Source organism: Nycticebus coucang, chromosome 16 (assembly GCF_027406575.1).
Source record: "Nycticebus coucang isolate mNycCou1 chromosome 16, mNycCou1.pri, whole genome shotgun sequence".
NCBI lineage: Eukaryota > Metazoa > Chordata > Mammalia > Primates > Lorisidae > Nycticebus > Nycticebus coucang.
This window is the reverse complement of record NC_069795.1, coordinates 75,793,642-75,808,046: the sequence shown is the minus strand read 5'-3', so window position 1 is coordinate 75,808,046 and position 14,405 is coordinate 75,793,642. Positions and strand designations below refer to the sequence as shown.

The window sequence follows — 14,405 nt, the reverse complement described above, 5'->3', positions numbered from 1 at the left end:
GTTTATGGTGATTTAAATTCATTAGGTTTCCTTTCTAAATATCATATTACAGGAAGTTAATAGTTTCTATAATTGTTCTGCCAGAGCAGAACTAGGGTGCCTTTCTCCAGCCTTCAATAGCAGTTTTTTTCACTGCCTTTCAGCCTCTACTAACAGTTGTGAGGCTCCTTATACCCCATGCCTATTGCCTGGTTCAAAACCCAATGCCAGATGTTTCAGGTTTCTGTTACAGATGCACTGTGCTTCCACTTACCAATTTCTGGCCTGTTTTCCAATTGCCGTTTAATGGGCCACTCCAAAGTTACTGGCTTAGAATTAAACAACAGTCATTTAACTTCCCCCAGAGGTCTGCAACTTCCCCCAGAATTCATGGTTTTCCCCTTCACCCCACTCACCTAAATAAAACTTGAACAGAAGTTTCTATTATACCTGAATGAGAAATAGCTGATTCTAGACCTGGGACAAAGAAGTTGAAAGATAAGCCCTGGAACATCTTTTTTTTTTTTTTTTTTGTAGAGACAGAGTCTCACTTTATGGCCCTCTGTAGAGTGCCGTGGCCTCACAAGCTCACAGCAACCTCCAACTCCTGGGCTTCAGCGATTCTCTTGCCTCAGCCTCCCAAGTAGCTGGGACTACAGGCGCCCGCCACAACACCCGGCTATTTTTTGGTTGCAGTTTGGCCGGGGCCGGGTTTGAACCCGTCACCCTTGGTATATGGGGCCGGCGCCCTACCGACTGAGCCACAGGCGCCACCCAGCCCTAGAACATCTTATTGTGCTAGAATATAAGGAATGCTAACAAATAACTAGTTAAATAAATAAATAAACAAAGCTGACATGTCAAAGAGATGTAAGAGGTAGCCTAAAGGGAAATTGCCATAGTCAAATCTGGGACAATTTAAGCACTAAATAAATAAGAACCATAATGGACTATAAACCATTGAATAAAATGAAAATCCATAAGTTCATGTGAATGATAGGTAAATAGGTAAATAATAGATTTGTGTGTATATTTTTTGAATAGAAAGGGGAATGTTATAAATTTAAAGCATTTTCTGTTTCAGAATGGATAAAAAGGTCCAAGGCATTATATTATATATAGTCCCAAAGCACTCTGTTTTACACTTATAACCCATCTCAGCTTTTTTCCCTTAAATCACAAAATATTTAGCTGTAGTTTGGTAAACATAATACATAGTTTCCCCCCTTAGTAGTTAGATTTGATTTATTTAAATACTTATTTGTTCTTTAAATAGAAAAATATCATTAAGGTAAATTTATATGTTGGCCCCTTTTCAGTATGTTTTTTATGTTGTAGTCTTTCTATAGATGGAGCTCTCTGAAGATGTAGCACATGGCTTCTTACTTGTTTCTTAGCATACTGTTTTTCTTTCATCCCCTTATTTGCTCTCTTCTTTTTTTTTTTCTTTTTGAGACAGCCTCAAGCTGTTGCCGTGGATTCAAGCTCATAGCAACCTCCAACTCCTGGGCTTAAGCGATCCTCTTGCCTCAGTTTTTTCTATTTTTAGTAGAGATGGGGGAAGTCTCGCTTTTTGCTTAGGCTGGTCTCCAACCCATGAGCTCAAGCAATCCATCCGCTTCAGCCTCCCAGAGTGCTAGGATTACAGGCCTGAGCCACCGTGATTGGCCGCTGTTTGCTCATTTTTTAAACAAATATTTTGTCGAACTCTGCTATGTGCTGCGTACTAGCTACCAGGTAGACAGAGCTAAACAAAGCAGCATAGTCCCTACCCTCATGATGTGGTGACTCTCTTCAAACTAAGAGAGTAAGTTTACCAAAAAAAGTGATGTGGTGAGATGATGGATATGTTACTTTGCTCGATTTAATCATTGGTTTTTGTATACATGTATCAAAATAACATGCTATGACCCATAAAAATATGTAAGTATAGATTTGTCAGTGAAAATGATATTAATAATTAAAAATTTGTTAGGTGAATATAGAGTGACCATTATTATTTTCTTTTTTGAGATAGAGTCTCACTTGCTCACCCTTCATCGTGTGCTGTGACATCTTAGCTTACAGCAACTTCAAAATCTTGGATTCAAGCAATTCTTTTGCCTCAGCCTTCTAGATAGCTGAGGCTACAGGCACCTGTCACAGCACCCAGCTATTTTTTTGTTTGTTTTTAGAGACGGAGTCTCTTGCTGTTGCTCAGGTTGGTCTCGAACTCGTGAGCTTAGGCAATCCGCCTAGCCTCCCAAGTGTAGGGATTATAGGCGTGAGCCACCACATCTAGCAGAGTGACCATTCTTACGCTCTTCTCAGAAAGTGAGTTTTTTGTTTGTTTTTTTTACTATTGTTTAGGTTTTTTTTCTTTAACATATAATTTTAAAAACTTATAGTACTGGGGCCAGGCGTGGTGGCTCACGCCTGTAATCCTAGCACTCTGGGAGGCCAAGGAGGGTGGATTGCCTGAGCTCACAGGTAAGACCAGCCTAAGCAAGAGCGAGACTCCACCTCTAAAAATAGCTGGGCATTGTGGAGGGCAGCTTTAGTCCCAGCTACTTGGGAGGCCGAGGCAAGAGAATCTCTTAAGCGCAAGAGTTTGAGGGTACTATGAGCTGTGACTCCATAGCACTCTAGCAAGGGCAACATACTGAGACTGTCTCAAAAAAAAAAAAAAAGAAAGAAAAGAAAAATTTATAAATAAAGGTACATTTAGCTACAATTTCCCATTTTTCCTGTGTATGTATGTATGCATGCTGACCTTCAGGACACCCTGTGTATCTACCAAGGGCTGTGCCAAATGTTAGTATATTCATTGGCTTATATCACTAGCATTAGAGGAAAAGATAATGGCTGGTGAAAGACCAAAGCCACATTCAGGATGTGACACATAGACGTAATTTAATAGTTTGATCGAAAAGTTGTTTATGATCCAATTTGGGTCTTTTTATAGTACTTGGCAAATCTCAATTGAGCTTGCAGTCTGGAAAACAATCTAAGGTTGATTATGCTGGCATAGAGCTGGAAATTTACAAGGCTCATGTGACAACACTAGTATTATCTCTATGTGTGAAATCAAAACAGAGTTATTTTTAATAGTTCCTCTAATGACACAAAGATCCAATAACCTCGCTACTTTTTTTTATTTTTATTTTTTGAGACTTTGTCACCCTTGGTTTTTTTTTTTTTTTTTTTGTAGAGACAGAGTCTCACTGTACCGCCCTCGGGTAGAGTGCCGTGATGTCACACGGCTCACAGCAACCTCTTAACCCTTGGGCTTACGCGATTCTCTTGCCTCAGCCTCTGGAGCAGCTGGGACTACAGGCGCCCGCCACAACGCCCGGCTATTTTTTGGTTGCAGTTTGGCCGGGGCTGGGTTTGAACCCGCCACCCTCGGCATATGGGGCTGGCGCCCTACTCACTGAGCCACAGGCGCCGCCCAACTTTGTCACCCTTGGTAGAGTGCCATGGCATCACAGCTCACAGCAACCTCAAACTCTTGGGCTTAAGAGATTCTCTTGCCTCAGCCTCCCAAGTACCTGGGACTTCAGGCGCCCGCCACAACGCCCAGCTATTTTTTTTGTTGTTGTTGCAGTTGTCGTTGTTTAGCAGGTCTAAGCCAGGTTGGAACCTTCCAGCTCCAGTGTATGTGGCCAGTCCCTAACCACTGAGCTAAGGGCACTGAGCCACCTCTCTACTTATTTAACCTCACAGATGGATAAGAAAACTATTTTAAGCACTTAATGTAAATCTTTAAATAAATGTTTTCTTTTCTTTTCTTTTTTTTTTTTTTTACCTTTTGAAAGTGGAGTATTCAAAAAGTTGCTGTACATAGGGAAAATGGAAAATTGTAGCTAAGTGTACCTTTATTTATGGGAGCCCTAACGCTACCATACACAAACCCTTTCCCCTCCTCCTCCTCAGACAAAGACTCAAGGGATCTGGTGAGCCCTGTTCCCCTGAGGTGTCAAAAGACCCTAACTTTCCAGGCAAGCTGTGGAATTTGCCCACCCTCTTCAGCCCCATATAAAAGGGATCTGTAACCGCCCCTGGGTGCAGATGCCACCTTGCACTGCACAGGCAGGTCACCTTCCCCTTTTAATAAACCTGGCCTGAGAGAGAACCTGGAACTTAGGCTGAGGTAGCCTCATCCAGCCCCAGCAGACCTGGCTTCTGAGGAGAATTTGCAGCCAATAAAGCTCGTGCCCTCCCTCCCCCAAAATAAATAAACCTGGCCTGAACATCTCCACTCCAGTCTTATCTCTGGGCCCCACCTTTCAATTTACAAAATATTTTCTACATGTTGGCCACTTCTTTCTATACATACATACATACATACATACATACATGCTTCTCTCCCACACATGGTAAACATGTCTCAAGATACCTGTTGTTATTGTTATTCAGGATTGCTAAGTTTTCCTGTGTATGGAGACTTTTGGAATACTCTGTAGACTGAGTACAATATTACTTCTTTTTGATGATCAAAGATCATAAACGATTATATTGTACCCTGTTATATTTTATTGCATAGTAGAATTTCCTATAATGAGGGGGGTTATTTATATGTTTATTTTTGCTTTCTTTTTATCAATATTATGAAGCTGGCTTTATGCTCCCTTCATTGTATTTTACTCTATATGAAATAATTTTCCTTGTGTTATTTGATTTTATTTGAAGAATAATCCTAAAAGGCAATGACAGGGAAGATGAGGAGACATGGATGGATGCAAGAGGCATTTGAGCCAAGAAATTGAGCACTGATAGGATTAGATTGGGAAGAAGAAAGGTGTCAGGAATGATTACAAAATTCTGACTTACGCAGCTAAGTGGACAAAAGCATGATGTACTGAGATAAGAAATACTGGAAAAGGAATATATTTGTAAATATATAGCATTTAAGTAGCATCATTTAAAATCTTAAAATCTAAGAAATCCTTTTTTCAATTATGGAAAAATGTGAGGGTTTTTTTTTTTTTGAGACAGAATCTCCTCTCTGTGAATCTCACTACCCACTCCCTCAGTAGAGTGCTGTGGTATCACAGCAACCTCCAATTCTTGGGCTTAAGCAATTCTCTTGCCTCATTCTCCCAAGTAGCAGGGACTCCAGGTGCCTGCCACAATGCCTGGCAATTTTTTATTGCAGTTGTCTTTGTTTAACTAGCCCAGGCTGGGTTTGAACCTGCCAGCCTTGGTGTATGTGGCTGGCACTGTAACCACTGTATTATGGGCACCAAGCCAAAATGTAAGGTCTTTTTAAACATTCAGTTTACATACAAACTCCAAACACTGCTCATAATGAGAATTTCCTACATTAGTTGCCCAGTGAAAATTGGTCAAATTTTGTATCTTTATTTTCTGAGTTTGAACTTTAATGATTAATAAAATCGGAAGTATCCATTAGTAGTCTAGCTGACACTTTACTATTTTAAACACAGTTAAGATTCAAATAGTGAGAATTCCGCGCGCTCTTTCTTTCCAACTTGGGACCTGTAGGATGGCTCCCGCAAAGAAGGGTGGCGAGAAGAAGAAGGGCCGGTCCGCCATCAACGAGGTGGTGACTCGAGAATACACTATCAATATTCACAAGCGCATCCATGGAGTGGGCTTCAAGAAGCGTGCCCCTCGGGCACTCAAAGAGATCCGGAAATTTGCCATGAAAGAGATGGGAACTCCAGATGTGCGCATTGATACCAGGCTTAACAAAGCTGTCTGGGCCAAAGGCATAAGGAATGTCCCATACCATATCCGTGTGCGGTTATCCAGAAAACACAATGAAGATGAAGATTCACCAAACAAGCTCTATACTTTGGTTACCTATGTACCTGTTACTACTTTCAAAAATCTACAGACAGTCAACGTGGATGAGAACTAACTGGTGATCGTCAGACATACCAAATAAAATTATAAAATGACAAAAAAAAAAAGATTCAAATAGTGAAAAAGGAGGAGGCAGAGAGAACATAGATATTCAAAGGGTAGTGTACTGTATCTGTCACAAATAATATGACCCTTAAAAAATCCAAATATAGTGGGTAATTATGCTAAAAACAAGCTAAGTGTTTAAGTTAAAGATTGTCAAAAAAGAAAACAAAATCTATGTATGTGCTATTTGTTTTTTTTTTTTTTTTTTTTTTTGTAGAGACAGAGTCTCACTTTACTGCCCTCGGTAGAGTGCCATGGCGTCACACGGCTCACAGCAAACTCCAGCTCTTGGGCTGATGTGATTCTCCTGCCTCAGCCTCCCAAGCAGCTGGGACTACAGGCGCCCGCCACAACGCCTGGCTATTTTTTTGTTGTTGCAGTTTGGCCGGGGCTGGGTTTGAACCCACCACCCTCGGTATATGGGGCCGGCGCCCTACTCACTGAGCCACAGGCGCCGCCCTGTACGTGCTATTTGTAAGAAACACATTCAAATATAAAGGTCCTGAAAAGTTGAAATTAAAGGATAGAAAAGGATGTTCTATGGAAGTATTGACTATATTATAATAATTTTTCATGCTATGTAACACATTATCACAAACTTAGCAGCTTAAAATATCTCACATTTCTTTGAGTTGTAAGTCCAGGCATGGCCTGTGATGGGACCGCTGCTAGACTGCAGACAAGTTGTTGGCTAGAGCTGAGTTTTCATTTGGAGCTTATTGGCAGAATTCATTTCCTTGCGACTGTAGGATTCATAGAAGCCAGCTTCTTCAAAATCAGCAGCAGAGAGGGACAGAGAGGGGAAGAGCACAAGAGAGACTCGAGGAAGTTGGCTAGCAAGATAGAATCTTATATAATGTAAACATACCACAGGAGTGACATCACATCACCTTTGCAGTATTCTCTTGGTTAGAAACAAGTGGCAAGTCCCACCACACTGAAGTGTAAGAGGGCTATTCATCCAAAATATCAACAGGAGATCATAGGAACCACATTAAAGTATGTCTACCACAGCAACAAAAACAGGAGATTTCAAACCAAACAGCACTGTTAGAAATAACAGAGATGACTTAAGAATTACAAAACACTGCTCACTACTGGGCACAGTGGCTACCCCCATAATCCTGCCCACTTCGGAGGCCAGGGCAGGAAGATCATTTAAGGCCAGGAGTTTGAGACTAAACTGTGGCATGAGCTCACAGCAACTTCAAACTCTTGGGCTCAAGTGATCTTGCCTCAGCTTCTTGTCATTATTGTTTAGCAGGCCTGGGGTAGGTTTGAACCCGCCAACCTCGGTATATGTAGCCGGTGCCCTACTCACTGAGCTACAGGTGCTGCCAGCAATTATTAAACTAACTGATCTTAAATAGTCTTTACTTAGTTTTAATTTATTGTCCAAAGTCATTTTTATTGGATTAAACTTAAATATTTAAAGAGCAGCTTGTAATTGACAATAATTTATTTCATTTCTTCAATTTTTAAAATTATACTAATATAAAAAAAATAAAATAAAATTATACTAATATAATTTTGGGCAGCATCTGTGGCTCAGTGGGTAGGGCGCTGGCCCTATATACCGAGGGTGGTGGGTTCAAACCCGGCCCCGGCCAAACTGCAACAAAAAAATAGCCAAATAGCCAGGCATTGTGGTGAGTGCCTGTAGTCCCAGCTACTTGAGAGGCTGAGGCAAGAGAACCACCTAAGTAAGCCCAGGAGTTGGAGGTTGCTGTGAGCAATGTGACACCACGGCACTCGACCCAGGGTTATAAAGTGAAACTCTTATCTCTAAAAAAAAAAAATCTTAAATTATACTAATATAATTTAAATTGGAATTGATAAAATAATTCTTGTTATTCTTTGTATTGAAGTTATTCACAAAATGATTCTATGGGAAATTTTTAGTCTGGAGTACTTACTGGCTTCTGTTAATTGGGCTTTAACTTTTTCCAAATGAATACATAATGAAGGAGGCAGGTTGGCAAGATGGTCTGTCACCCAACTTCAGTTACTAACTTCCATTTAAGATGGAAGCAGGTGTGGGGCTGGCAGGTGTGGAGGTCACATTTGGAATGTGTGAGTCTTGGGATATACTGATGTTTAAATGGAAACAAGAGGCAAAAGCCTATGAGACAGTTATCAAAACTTTTGAGTTCCCAGAAATAGCTGTGCCCTAGAGATGAAGCTTAGTTTGGGTCCTTTTTATGGTTGCTGCTTCTGTTTTGGGGTTAATTGCCATTCATTGTAACCTTGCCCCTTCATCTGAGCTTCAAGGATGAGGAGAGCCATGTATTGGAAAAGGAAAATAATCACTTAATATAGTCAGACAGCCAGAGAGAGGATGAACAAGGAGTAAATCCAAAACAGTGACTTCAGTAAGATAGAACTATTAGATGAGATTACAAGTTTAGACAGTAGAACAAAACAAATTATCTTGAAATTCTCAAGAAAAAGAACATGGCATACTTTTAATCATATCATAAAATAATTGAAATGAAGTGAGGGAGAAACTTTTCTGTATATTAATTTGTAGAGAAGTTACTTTTCGTTGCAACTCAAATTAATAAAGAAGAGGAAGAGTTAAGTAGAAGAGGATACTAAAACAAAATACATAAAGAGAAAGACTAAATAGAGGAGATATAATAAATAACTAAAAATATAATAGAAGAGACTTCCTTTAGTTTGAAGAAGGATTGAAAGAGCTCACTGAGTTCCACACTAGCCACACTAGAGTGTTGAGGGTGGTGGGCAGACAGAACTGCTTTCAAAAGAAAAACAGTAAGTTATGCACTAGTGACTGGACTGTCCAGGATGGCCCTGGAAAATTGAAGGTAGTAGGATTACATCTACAGATTACTAAGAAAAGAATTGTATGGTGAAAGTAAAGAAAAAAGAAAATACTGATGAGCAAATGAATTTTACAGTATATTTAATAAAATCAAAATGGAGAATGATAGAGTGATGGTATAATCAGCATATTCCTTTGTCTTCTGCATTTCCTGAAAGTCTGCTGGTGATCCAGAAGCATGATAAGATTCAGGTTTTGTCCCTTGGCAAGACCATAGGTGATTTTCTGTTTTTCTAGTGATTTTTTTTTTTTTGTAAAGGACAGCCACTGATGCTCAATTCTAGATCCATTAATTCATTGGAGGTTACAAAATGGTGATAGTCTGGGTTGGGGGAGGGGAGTTTTGAGACCGCGTCTCAAGCTGTCACCTTGGGTAGAGTGCCGTAGCATCATAGCTCACAGCAATCTCCAACTCTTGGGCTCAAGTGATCTTCTTGCCTCAGTTTTTCTATTTTTTTAGTAGAGATGTGGGTCTTGCTTTTTGCTTAGGCTGGTCTGGAACCTATGAGCTCAAGCTATCCACCTGCCTCAGCTTCCCTGAGTGCTAGGATTATAGGGGTGAGCCACCGTGCGCCCAGCCCATTATGTTTTTCTTTATTCATATGTAGAACTTTTATAATGGTTTAATTATTTGGTTACTCACTGGTACCTTCATATGGGGAAAGCAGGATAAATGTTTGATTCTTCCCCTTAATATACCAGTTTATAAGGTAATCAATTGCTGGTTATCTACCCAAAGGAAAAGAAATGAATATATTAAAAAAAACCTAGGCCAGGCGTGGTGGCTCATGCCTGTAATCCTAGCACTCTGGGAGGCTGAGGCAGGTGGATTGCCTGAGCTGATGGGTTCAAGACCAGCCTAATCAAGAGTGAGACTCCATCTCAAAAAATAGCCGGGTGTTGTGGTGGATGCCTGTAGGCCCAGCTACTTGGGAGGCTGAGGCAAGAGAATTGCTTGAGCCCAAGAGTTTGAGGTTGCTGTGAGCTATGACACCAGAGCACTCTACTGAGGGTGACAAAGCTAGGCTGTCTCAAAAAAACAAACAAGTATACTCATCACAGTGTTGTTCACAACAGCAAAGATAGGGAGTCAACTTCAATGTTCATCAACAGTGGATTTGATAAAGAAAATGTGGTATGTATACGCAGTGGAATGCTATTCTGCCATAAAAAAGAATGAAATTACGTCTTTTGTAGCAACATGGATGGGATTGGAAACCATTATCTTAAGAGAAACAGCTCAGACACAAAAAAGACAAATGCCCTTTGTTCTCGCTTAGAAGTGGGGGCTAAATAATATGTACATATGGAAGCAGTGTGTGGAATGATGGATAATGAAGACTTGCAGGGGTGGGGAGTTGAAGCGGGGGGATGATGAGATTTTGCTTGGTATGTACAATGTGTATTGCTTTGTTGATGTATAGACTGAAGGCCTTGACTTTTCCACAATGTGGTAGTATATCAATATAGTCAAATTGCAGTTGTACTCCATGAATATATACAAAGAAAAAATAGACTCGGCACTTGTAGCTTAGAGGCTAAGGTGCCAGCATATACACCAAAGCTGGCGGGTTTGAACCCAGCCTGGGCCTGCCAAACAACTATGACAACTACAGTCAAAAAATAGCCAGGTGTTGTGGCGGGCACCTGTAGTCCCAGCTACTTGGGAGGTGGAGGAAAGAGAATTGCTTAAGCCCAAGAGTTTGAGGTTGCTACGAGCTGTGACGCCACAGCACTCTACCGAGGGCAACATATTGAGACTTTGTCTCAAAATAAATAAATAAAATAATGAATTGGATCTCTGTTATCTTTTTTGGTTGTATGTGTCATAATCCATGTAGTTTAAATACAGTAGACCCTCTGTAAGCTGACCACTCAAGGGACTATAACAAACTGGTCAACATACAGAGGTGGTCAACATAACGAGGAAGGCCTTATCCATTCATGTGATGTATATCTGGTCTATGAAAATAAGGTCAACTTAAGGAGGTGTTCAGTGTAGGGAGGTGGTCAACTATGGAGGTTCTACTCTATGTGATAGATTTTAATATATTGGAATTTTCTGTATTGAAGTTCATATTGTCTCATCTTTCACCAGTAGGAAAAAAGGTGATTCCTGAGTCCTTTTGACATGACCTTGGTATCTGACTAGTTAAAGGGACAGTATGTTTTGCTTTGTTTTGCTTTTCAAAAACCTCAGAATGTTTTCTGTGCCTTTGGGAAAGTAGCTTTTAGAGCTCCACTTGTTTGCTAGAATATTTATTTGGAACAGAGTGATAATGATCTTTGATATGTGATTTATAGGCAGATAGGCCTTAGGACTTGCATTACTTTTAAAGAGTAACGGTCTTATTTTTTAGTATATGTGGAAACTCAAACTAGCATTTTCTACCATTGGGTTTAGAGTCATGTTAAAATGGCTTATTTAGTCAATTAATAAACATTTGAATGCTTTCTTTGGGCTAATCTCCATAATTAGGGACACTGGGAATTTAAATAATCACAAAACCTGCTTATTTATTTAATACTTAAATAAGTTCTAAGGACTGATTTTAAACCTAATTTATTTTTTCTTTCAGACCTGTCACGAAATCGCCTCTCAGAAATTCCTTTAGAAGCATGTCACTTTGTTTCCCTTGAAAATCTCAACTTGTACCAAAATTGTATTCGGTATATTCCAGAGGCGGTTCTAAACCTACAAGCGCTAACATTTTTAAATATTAGGTAAGAATATTGTTTTCCTGTTTTTAACTGTTGGTTTATATGGTCTTTAAAATTTTCTCTTTCATGTCTCAGCAGCTGTAGCTCAGCGGCTATGGCTCCAGCCACATACACCCGAGCTGGTGGGTTAGAACCCAGCCCAGGCCTGCCAATCAACAATGACAACTACAACCAAAAAATAGCCGGGTATTGTGGCAGGTGCCTGTAGTCCCAGCTACTTGGGAGGCTGAGGCAAGAGAATCTCTTAAGCCCAACGGTTTGAGGTTGCTGTGAGAGTAACATAGTGAGACTCTGTCTCAAAAAAAAAAAAATTTTTTTTTCTTCTCTTTCACTGAAACATTTACATTATCTGTTTTTATCAATAGTTTCTGCACGTGTTCTTAACAGTATTTCTACATCTCTCTAGTTCAATGTTTTTCACCCCTTTTTAATCTCATAGCACACTTGACCTATAGTTAAATTTCCACAGCACACTTAAATTATGTTGATCAAAAAAAAAAAAAGAGGGGTGGTGCCTGTGGCTCAGTGGGTAGGGCACTGGCCCCGGCCTAACTGCAACAAAAAAATAGCCAGGCGTTGTGGTGGGTGCCTGTACTTCCAGCTACTCAGGAGGCTGAGGCAAGAGAGTCACTTGAGCCCAAGAGTTTGAAGTTGCTGTGAGCTATGACAGCACATTACTCTACTGAGGGTGACAAAGTGAGACTGTCTCAAAAGACAAAAAAAAAGGAAAAAGAAAATCACTGTTCTAGTTTTTCCCTTTATCTTTGGCTTTGTAATACAGATGCTGCTTGACTTATCATTAGGTTACATCCTAATAAACCAGTCATTAACTCAGAAATGCATTTAACCCTTTGACTGCAGAACAGTCAGAAACAAAAAGGTGCCAATTGAGGTGTGTAGTGATTGGCATGTATAATGATTATTATACACACCACGCTGCTGTATGTTCTTTGGTTTCTTACTAATCAAAATAATTTATCCAAGTTGGTTTCAATTTCAGTATTTTATGTTTTAAAAAAAGGTAATATGCAAACAAAACAATTTGACATGAAATGATAAAGCTTTGCCATATCAATAAAAATTTAATAATCCTTTTTTTGTATGTTACAACTATAAAACACCAAAATCATGTATTTTGGGATTCAAATTTTCTCTCCATTGAAGTTGCAGAGGATTAACTTTTTCAAAATTTGAAATAGGTTCTACACTTTCATTTTCTAAATCCGATTCTGAGGTAATTCACAGTTTACATTTTTTGTGAGAAATATTTTTAAAGGTACCTCTATATCCAAATTCTCCAACTATCATTGAGTCTTCTGAACTTAGTAATGTTGCATTTATCATACTCCTTATTTATATATAGTCCCACAAGAATCCACTATTTGTACAGTTTACTTCAGGCACAACTGTGAGATATATTGAGAATGAAGTGTATGTTGCAGGTCACGTAACAGTAACATGTGTCATTAAGTTTTTGTTTGCAAAATAAACAAGGCTTGCAGTATTAAATTAAATTCACACCAGAATATCTTGTTTGATGTGAAGGCATTGTTCACAGTCAAAAGATTAATACACCTAACCCATTAAACAATAAAGCTTAGCCTAGCCTACTTTAAATGTGCTCAGAACATTCATATTAACCTATGGTTGACAAAAGAATCTAACACAGGGTGGCGCCTATGGCTCAAAGGAGTAGGGCGCTGGCCCCATATACCAGAGGTGGTGGGTTCAAACAAAAAAAACAAAAAAACTACAAAAGAATCTAACACAAACCCCATATATATTAAAGTATCGAATATCTCAGGTTCAATTTATGCAATTTATCGAATACCGTACTGAAATATGGTTTCTACTGACTGCATATTGCTTTTGCACTGTTGTAAAGTTGAAAAATCCTAAGCCAGCCATCATAATTTGAAAGTGTCTGTAATTAATAAACCCTGCTAGCCATTAGCCTAGTAGGCTTGCAGCGGTGTTCTCCAATTACATTTTTATTTTTTATTTATTTTATTTTATTTTATTTTTATTTATTTATTTTTTTAGAGGCAGAGTCTCACTTTATCACCATCGGTGGAGTGCTATGGCAACATAGCTCACAGCAACCTCCAACTCCTGGGAGTTTAGGCGATTCTCTTGCCTCAGCCTCCTGAGTAGCTGGGACTACAGGCACCTGCCACAACGCCCAGCTATTTTTTTGTTGTAGTTTGGCCAGGGCCGGGTTTGAACCCACCACCCTCAGTATATGGGGCCTGTGCCCTACCCACTGAACCACACATGCTGCCCTTCAATTACATTTTTAAATTAGTTTTATCAAATTAGAATACATCTGAAATTACTTTGTTTGGTTCTTTTTTTTTTTTTGAGAATCTCACTATGTCGCCCTCAATAGAGTGCTGTGATATCACAGCTCACAGCAACCTCAAACTCTTGGGCTTAAGCCATTCTCTTGCCTCAGCCTCCCCAGTAGCTGGGTCTATAGGTGCCTGGCTATTTTGTTGTTGTTGTTGCAGTTGTTGTTGTTTAGCTGGCCCAGGCTGGGTTTAAACCTGCCACCTTCAGTGTATGTGGCTGATGCTGTAACCACTGTGCTCCGGGTGCCGAGCCATTTTGTTTGGTTCTGATGACCATGTATTTTTGTTACTGACTTCTAAATGTATAAATGCATTTATATAACTTATTTACTCCATTTTTCTATATCTTATAAGAACTCTTTTGTGGTTCTATTTCACAATAAAAGTTACAAAAAGTTCATTGAAGAAGATGCACAAATGTAGAGAAGTATAAGGGAAATTCATCAGAATGTTGTGTATGAGTTATATAGTTAATAGGTGATCTTTTCCTTCTGGTTGTCCAGGCTTTTAGTCAATTCTTTTTTTTTTTTCTTTTTTTGAGACAGAGTCTCACTGTGTCACCCTCCGTAGAGTGCTGTGACACCACAGCTCAC

General features: G+C 39.5%; 2 protein-coding genes across 11 annotated transcripts in view; both read left to right on the top strand.

Annotated features, from left to right (window-relative positions):
* LRCH3 (leucine rich repeats and calponin homology domain containing 3) overlaps window positions 1–14,405 on the top strand; it is a 144,368-nt gene that overhangs the window by 46,953 nt on the left and 83,010 nt on the right. For all 10 annotated transcript variants that reach the window (XM_053564536.1, XM_053564539.1, XM_053564537.1 and 7 more), the window contains exon 2: window positions 11,320–11,464. In XM_053564536.1, coding sequence (XP_053420511.1) covers window positions 11,320–11,464 — 145 coding nt within the window. The remainder of the gene's footprint in view (window positions 1–11,319; window positions 11,465–14,405) is intronic.
* On the top strand, window positions 5,434–5,897 carry LOC128567335 (60S ribosomal protein L31-like). The gene has a single exon (XM_053564543.1). The coding sequence runs from the start codon at window positions 5,468–5,470 to the stop codon at window positions 5,843–5,845; it is 378 nt and encodes a 125-aa protein (XP_053420518.1). The 5' UTR covers window positions 5,434–5,467; the 3' UTR covers window positions 5,846–5,897.

What these genes read in the sequence shown, in the direction of transcription:
- LOC128567335 (XM_053564543.1), top strand. Translation starts at nt 5,468, where the DNA reads ATGGCTCCCGCAAAGAAGGGTGGCGAGAAGAAGAAGGGCCGGTCCGCC.